Raw genomic sequence first — 7,623 nt, forward strand, 5'->3', positions numbered from 1 at the left:
CTCAAAAATACTATACTAAACATGCTTTTAGCTACAAATCTTAACAATTTTAGAAATGGTTACAATCTGATCTGCTCCTTAGCAGCATTAACTTACATACTTAGGACATGTTCTCATACACTAAACTCAGCTGAACTGAATTGAGCTGAGCCGAACTGAATTGAATATTTTATAAGAGAAAAAAATTAAGAGCTGAACTGAATTGAGCTGAAAATAAACGTATGAGAATAGACCCTAGGCACTCTCATGCTCTCATCTTGCACTTCAAAAAGTACATTTTCTATCTTGTGTTCCTCAGTAAGAGCAAAAACGTATATTTATTCCCTATTACACCAAGCATTTGTCTTTAAAGTGCTCCGTACAATGAAGTACACCAATGTCACAAAAAAACAAAAACAAAAAATACAATGTAGTAAAGTGGCAAGGCTTGCATAAATTCCTTGACGCCATTTACCAGGAAAAATAAAAGTTCTCTTCCTACAACGTTATACAAAGAATGATTTCCATAAAAATTGTTGAATTGTAAATTAATTCCCTATTTGCGTCGGTTTAAAAACTTATTCCCATAATATTGTCCACGTAGGATTGGAAAAAGGTTTGGTGTTTTTTTTAAAAATTTTTTTTTTACAAAGAACCGCTAACGGTGATAGCGGTTCTATACTTGTTATAAAACCGCTAACGTCATTAGCGGTTCTTATATTGAGTTTTAACTTGTGAAGTTTTCTTATACAACAACCTAATACAAGAACCGCTAACGACATTAGCGGTTTTATAAGTATAGAACCGCTATCACCGTTAGCGGTTCTTTGCAAAAAATAAAAAAAAATCTACCAAACCTACGTGGACAATATTGTGGGAATAAATTTTTAGACCAACTCAAATAGGGAATTAATTTACAATTCAACAATTTTTAGGGAAATCTTCCTTATACAAATAATACAGGTATATGATGAATTTCAGCATTTTGTGGATATGAATTTTTTGCTTGTTTAATATAATGTTCAGTATAGGTTTGTAGTCCATTTTCTAGAAAAACTTAGTGTCAGCATATGATGTAGTCTGCAGTCCTGCAGATGTCTCATTCTCTCTTGGTCAGGAAGATCTCTGTACACTGCTTCCTTGTATCCTCAGGACTGGTAACTGAGAATTGTAAAACAACTGATTTTAGTACAACTCAAACACAATAAACCTATGCAAAATGTCATAAAGCACATTGTGTTAACCTTGAACACGTTAGTACTCCCTCTGTCCCCAATTGCTTGTACCAAAGCCAATTTTTCTATAATACTTCGTTAAGATCTGGTAGGGTGGACATGATGAGGAAACAAAGTGGTGGGATTAACAATAAAGTGTGCATGAGTAAAGTTGTGGTCACTCATGAACATTTAAAGCATGTGGCAATGTTTTAGGGACGGCCTAAAAAGTAAAATGAGGCAAACTCTAAGGGATGGACGGAGTAATCAGCAAAAACAATGTGTTTCAAGGATGATACCGAGTAACCACTTTAACATAAAAAGAGTAGTGTTGCATAAAGAGATGGACCTCAGACCTTGACAATCATTTATGTATAAAATCAATAGAATTAGCTCACCTGTATGACCAATGGTCCTCTCAGATACAAAGATTTCATGATCATTTCCACCCTGCAAAAGGAAGCCAGAACCTAGTTATAGAAAAACAAAGATTGTGATACACATTATTGTGGTGTCAGCAGTGGACTACTGATGCAACTACTCTTAAAATGAAACAGAACAATGTTATCCTTTCATACGTCTCATAATCTTTCGAATGCTGGAAGTTAGATGCTGCCAAGATGTACACTTACTTTAAATTGCAACATGAACAGGTCATATAATAATAAAAAAAGGAACTGATAATCAAAGTACTTGAACCAAAAACATAAAGCAAGCACAATAACCAACATAATTATCCATTTGGGTGTTTAACTAAACATATGTTGGAGTATTTGAACAGGTAGTATACTTCAGAAAAGGTATTATCAACTTGTGATTTTCTTAAAGTTACGAAGCCTATGTCTTCAATGATTTTAGCAAGACACACCAGTCCAAAAAGTTTATCTTATAAACCCATAAAATGTACTCATGTTAGTCATGAGTCACGACATTATTCCTAAATCATAGGCCAACTGACTTAGCTCCTTAACAATGGGGCACTATTCTTGCCTCTAGAGAAGCATGTCCTCCATAGGAATTCACTTTTGAGGATACCACACATGATTGCCAAGCATGGATAATTTAATTATGGGGTTATGGAAAGAATTGTTTGGTGGCACTGGTGGAACAGTTTCATTTCAGGTTTCTGCATACAGAAAATGAGTTATTAAGAGTTTCAGGAAAAGCATTCAGAAGAATAATCTAGAATGAATTGTCAGGGATAATTAAAGGATTTGCCTAGAAAAGAGCTACAATGCATGATGTTAGTGTAGTTACATCTAAGGATTTATCTAGAACATTAGGGTTTGATAGTTAATTATGAATTTATAATATAGGGTTTACCTAACGTCAAGATATGTATACTTAACATACGAGGACAAATTGTGTATAACAAAGTGGGCTGCTACGTGTATTCTCCTCACTTGTTAGAAAGGAGGCTAAATCCTCATAATAACGAAGTACCATCTTTGTACACAGAGAGAAAAATCCATATCAAAGTATTCAACACACTTGTGTTTAAATCTCTTGATTATCTAACCAACAATCCAACACTTACTCTTAAGTCCCAAATCCCAATACTCTTCTATTCACCTGATTTTTGCTTTTATAAACTTTATTGAGCTTAATTAAACTTTATTAAGCCCTTTTTATTTATAACCTGAAATTGCCTGACAGCAATTTTTCTGAATTTGTCTAAATTACCAGTCTACAACACACAATGTACCCATATGACATGCTGAAAGAAAAAACTCAACACTATTGCTATGAAGCAAGTGAAGGAACAAAAAGTGAGACAAGAGTAGACTAATATACAGCACAATGGACAGAGAATGTAGGCATTGGAGATCAGTAAAACTAATAAAAATTAAGTATACACCTCACCTCAAAAGTTTTGTCACCAAAAAAGTGAATCTCACTGAAATCCTCAAGGTACCGCAGACTATAGGTCTTATCCCAACCTCGAGGAAAAACCTATAACATGTAAGACCTAGATGAGAATTTCTATTCATTGGTAATTTTAACAGCTTTTTAAAAGATTAAGAATCACTTACATCAAAGCTTATCTGCCCTCCTATTGAAAATGTCAGATTTAAGTGACCAAATTTCTCACGCAATATAGAAACCATAGTTGAACGTATTTTTTGGACCTGTACAAGATGTTATATAATCCTTAAAGATGATCATTGAAAAGCTAACAAATCTTATCTATCTAAGAGAGTATATGCACAGGAAAACCAAGGTACTACCTTGTCATACTTTTCGAATTCATCTCTTTCTTCTTGACTACAATTTCTCCCAATAGGTGAAACATTAATCATCCCATTTCGAAACTCTATAAATGTTCCCCTGAAAATATTGATTGGCAAAAATAATAAGTAATGCTCTTGCAATAGTATAAAAAAATATATTTGAAGATTCATACACATCCACAGATACCTTTTTATAGGAATATCCAAGTCTGCAATGTACTTCAGCGTAAAATTGATGAACTCCTGAAACAACATACTGTAAACTCAACTACACTATACAGAAAATTAACACATACCAATAATCCACAGCAGGGCTGACCGGTTCAGACATGTCCAACACTTTAACTCTCAGGACTTTCTAACACTAAACCATACCTAAAGTTGCCCATTATCCATCAAGCAACCCTGATACAATTATTATCCAAATTAATGATATTAACCATGGTGTTCCTCTTAGACAGTCCCCATCAGCAAGCATTCATGACTTGATTGTGTTCAACTAGAATCCTGATATGACCTCACTCAAGACCTCAAGTATAACATCCTCTATTCCTATTTATATGAAGTTCATCAACTCTTCAATTCATCTACTCTTACCTTGATATTTTCTTCTCCAAGAAGTTTCTTCAAGCTCTGCAACACCATCACACGCTCATTAGACATGGGAAGTATGTAAACTTGAAATCTTCAACACTATTCTACTCTAAAAAGAAACCTTATCAATATGACTAAAAAGAAACCTTATCAATATGACTATTTCATCTACACACAGACATGATACTAACACATAAATAAAAAGCAGAGCACTAAAACACTTGGCATTTCTCTTGCACACCAATTACCAAGCTTCCTTTATAGAAAACATATATAAACAATTCATAACATATGCATATAATACGAAGCTTATGATTGTCTGGTAAATAGGAAAGTAATTGTATATATCAACAATATGCAATCACCTGTTTTATTAATTATTTTCCATTATTTGTCTAATAATCATAAATGCGAAGTTTGTTATTTGAAATTAAAGAACAAATATATTTTTCTCAACATAATAAGTTCATACAAACTGACTTCTTCTACAGCTCAGGCAACCAAACTGTAGTAGTTAATCAAAAAACAAAAGAAATTACATGAAAGTTAGACTGATCCATTGTCTCCAACATTTGATTGGAACACATGCTAAATGAGGCAAACAACTAAAAGACCAGGAACAAACTAACCAAGCTTTAAAAAAACTTCAGATTCCAACATGAAAACTTTTTTATTCCAGATAAAGATGCTTAGTGAACTGATATGATCCAATGTTATAGCAGATTCAGTATATATATTATCATACACGAGGTTTAGATGATTACCATGATGCCAATCTCTGCTCCATCTTTATAAGCCACAAGTCCATTCTCCGCAAAAACATAATCATAGTCATTAATTACTGTACAAACAAAACAAAGATAATGAAGTTGTATAAGAAGTAAGGTCAAAGCAAAAATTTCCTATTCTATTTGATCATCCAAAACTAACTATATTTCAAGATAAGGATTGAAATTTGTAAGTGATAGGATACCATATTCAATATATATAAAACCCAATACAACGTTTGGTGACAAATAGAATTCAGAATTTACTATTCTGTCTGCAGAAAAACGATTAAAGATGACAGAAAGAGTGCAGAAAATAATGTGTTGATAAGCTGACCTGTCTTTCCAAGTTGCTCAGATATCTTAATTAAGTCCGATCCTCCAACAACACCAACAGGAACAACCTGCAGTAAGCCATGGGTTATACTAGATGAAGAATTTCCCCAACTTTTTCTGCTGCTAAATATTAATTATGAATACACATTTTATCATCGACTACAGGGCTACAGGGCCTTCTTTTCTTCCCATTATTTTCCTAAGTAAGAGGTGTTCAAATTAATCTGAGATAGATGAAGTCTAGAACAGAGGGAGAAGTTATTATCCCTTTAACTTTTCTTAATTTTTCATTAGAATAGCTGCATCAATACTAGCTGCTCGACATACAATCTAATCGGCATATATTGTGCATATTGGATTTGAATGAGATGAGAAACAAATAGAACATTTAATTCCAAAACACAGTGCAAATTTTGACTTTCTTTAACATCAAACACTTCTAAAATTAAATTTGATAAGGCAGTGGAGCTGTGCAACTTTGGAGCATTCAAACTTAAGAATGTACCTTTCGCAATTCTTTCATGAATTCCAGCATTTCAGGCGTTACCTCCTGCCAATGAAATGCGAAATCAGGGAAAGTTTTCATAAAATATTGAGTACTGCAAATCACACTTCAAAGTTCCTTTTCTATAACAACATAATTATATTTTTTGAGATGCAGATCTGCACGCAAAACCATCTAAAACCGATGAAATTAAATCATACTAACATCCATAATTCAGCAAATAGAAATATACATTACAATAATAAAAAACAATAAATGTATAGTTTCCAATTATAAGAATTGAGGGGAAAGAAACACCACCTTTCTAGGAGCAGTAAGGGTGCCATCCACATCGAACAGCGCGATTATTGAGGGCTTAGCAGCCATTTTTGAGCAATAAATTTCACCTGTCATAAGTTTGCAAGTCGTAATCGTATTATTATCTCATCCTCACACACAATTTCCAATTCAAAATTGAAAATTGAAGATCAGAGTTGAAAAACTGGTAATCAATGATAACAAAGTAACTAATTAACTTAAATTATCAAGTCCGAAAATTTACAAGATTATCAAAATTACACAGTAGATGAACTAGATCAAGCAGATTACAAATGGGAAGTACAATCAAACATCAAATTAGATCTGAAAATCATAATGTAATCTTAAAAATAAAATCATATAACTACAAATTAGTATGTTAATTTATTGAAATTACATTATAATGTAGTAATTTGCAAAATTAAATGACGAGTTGAGCTATCATCATCACCGCCACCTCGGACGGAATGGCGACCGCTGGAAACAGTGGCAGTCACAAATCAGAAGAGGAAAAAAAAAAGAGAGAAGAGGAGACCTGAATGATGAGAAAGCGACGGCGTTAAATTCCGGAAAATGTGATAGCAGGAATGCAAAGAGAAGGAAGATCTAGTGGTAGTGATGCAGGAAGTAAGGGAGGAAACTAGCATATAAAGAAGGCTATCTTTCAAACCAAGAAACCAGCGGGTCTTCTTTTTTCCTAAAATGGGGGATAAGGTTTTTTTATTAACTTTTATTATTTTTTTTTATACTACTTAATAGTATTTTTTTCGGTTTTTTCACCACATACTCTTAAGTTTTTGGTTTATTCACCATATACCTACGAAAATTTTCAAATTTACCACATACCCCTAAGTTATTACAAAAATTCACTATGTACCCCTAATAAAAATAAGAAGAGTGAAATTTGGTTAATTACCTCGAAACTACCTTAAATTCTCTCCCCCTCATCCCAAAATCACTCCTCTTCTGTTTCCAACCCCAAAATCACTCCAAATCTCCATAACCGTATTTGTATGATTGATTTTGAGAACGAGAAAAGTAAATTTAGGGTGGTTTTGGGATGGGAAAAAGGAATGTGGGTAGTTTCGGAGGTAGGGGAATGTATTTAGGATGATTTCACTTCATAATTAGCTTTAATGATTGACAAAATTAAAAATCATTAGTCATCCAGGGTATATAGTGTATCTTTGTAAAAACTCGGGGGTATATGATGAATTTACAAAAGTTTAGGGGTATATGGTGAATAAACAAAAAACTTAGGGGCATATGGTGAAAAAAAACCCTATTTTTTTTGGCAATGCCGGAGCGTTTGGATTGTGGGAATGGGAGTTTGGGGATTAAAAGGTGGGAATGGGAGTTTGGGGATTAAAAGGTATGAATACATGAAAATATGTCAATACCTTGTTTGGATAGTGGGTGGGAATATATAGGGAATAAATAATAATTTTACAAAAATACCCTTACTAAGATTATTATTTCATTTTTTTCATTAATGGCAAAAATGTCATTTTCCCTCTATTCCCATTCCATCCATTTATTACCTACCCTCCCTAGGTTATAAAATGGTGGGAATTCACCCATAAATAATCTCATTCCCAAACCCTTTTTTTATTCTCATTCCCACCAAACAAACAAGGCTTATTTTTTCAATTGGGATTAAAATTCCCAATCCCACCTGTTTTGGGGGTTTTTGTCCCTTG

At 33.3% G+C, this 7,623-nt stretch overlaps 1 protein-coding gene across 1 annotated transcript; it reads right to left on the bottom strand.

The window, feature by feature from the left end:
* Positions 1–298: 298 nt before the first annotated feature.
* Positions 299–6,748, bottom strand: LOC110703619 (phosphomannomutase-like). Its single transcript, XM_021881400.1, has 12 exons — positions 6,459–6,748; positions 5,927–6,012; positions 5,627–5,671; positions 5,123–5,189; positions 4,783–4,859; positions 4,022–4,057; positions 3,612–3,667; positions 3,422–3,521; positions 3,227–3,322; positions 3,057–3,146; positions 1,592–1,643; positions 299–1,140 (listed from the first exon to the last, which is right to left on the bottom strand). Exons 1-12 carry the CDS (start codon positions 6,568–6,570, stop codon positions 1,079–1,081), a joined length of 879 nt encoding a protein of 292 aa, XP_021737092.1. The 5' UTR covers positions 6,571–6,748; the 3' UTR covers positions 299–1,078.
* Between the last annotated feature and the right edge of the window lie 875 nt (positions 6,749–7,623).

Source organism: Chenopodium quinoa, unplaced genomic scaffold (assembly GCF_001683475.1).
Source record: "Chenopodium quinoa cultivar QQ74 unplaced genomic scaffold, ASM168347v1, whole genome shotgun sequence".
Classification (NCBI taxonomy): Eukaryota; Viridiplantae; Streptophyta; class Magnoliopsida; order Caryophyllales; family Amaranthaceae; genus Chenopodium; species Chenopodium quinoa.

Excerpts from the sequence above, each read along its gene's own strand:
- LOC110703619 (XM_021881400.1), bottom strand. The coding sequence starts at position 6,570 with ATGCTAGTTTCCTCCCTTACTTCCTGCATCACTACCACTAGATCTTCC. Across the intron at positions 6,013-6,458 it reads GTCGCTTTCTCATCATTCAG|GTGAAATTTATTGCTCAAAA; the intron begins GTCTCCTCTTCT and ends AACTTATGACAG. Across the intron at positions 4,058-4,782 it reads GAGCAGAGATTGGCATCATG|AGCTTGAAGAAACTTCTTGG; the intron begins GTAATCATCTAA and ends ATGGTGTTGCAG.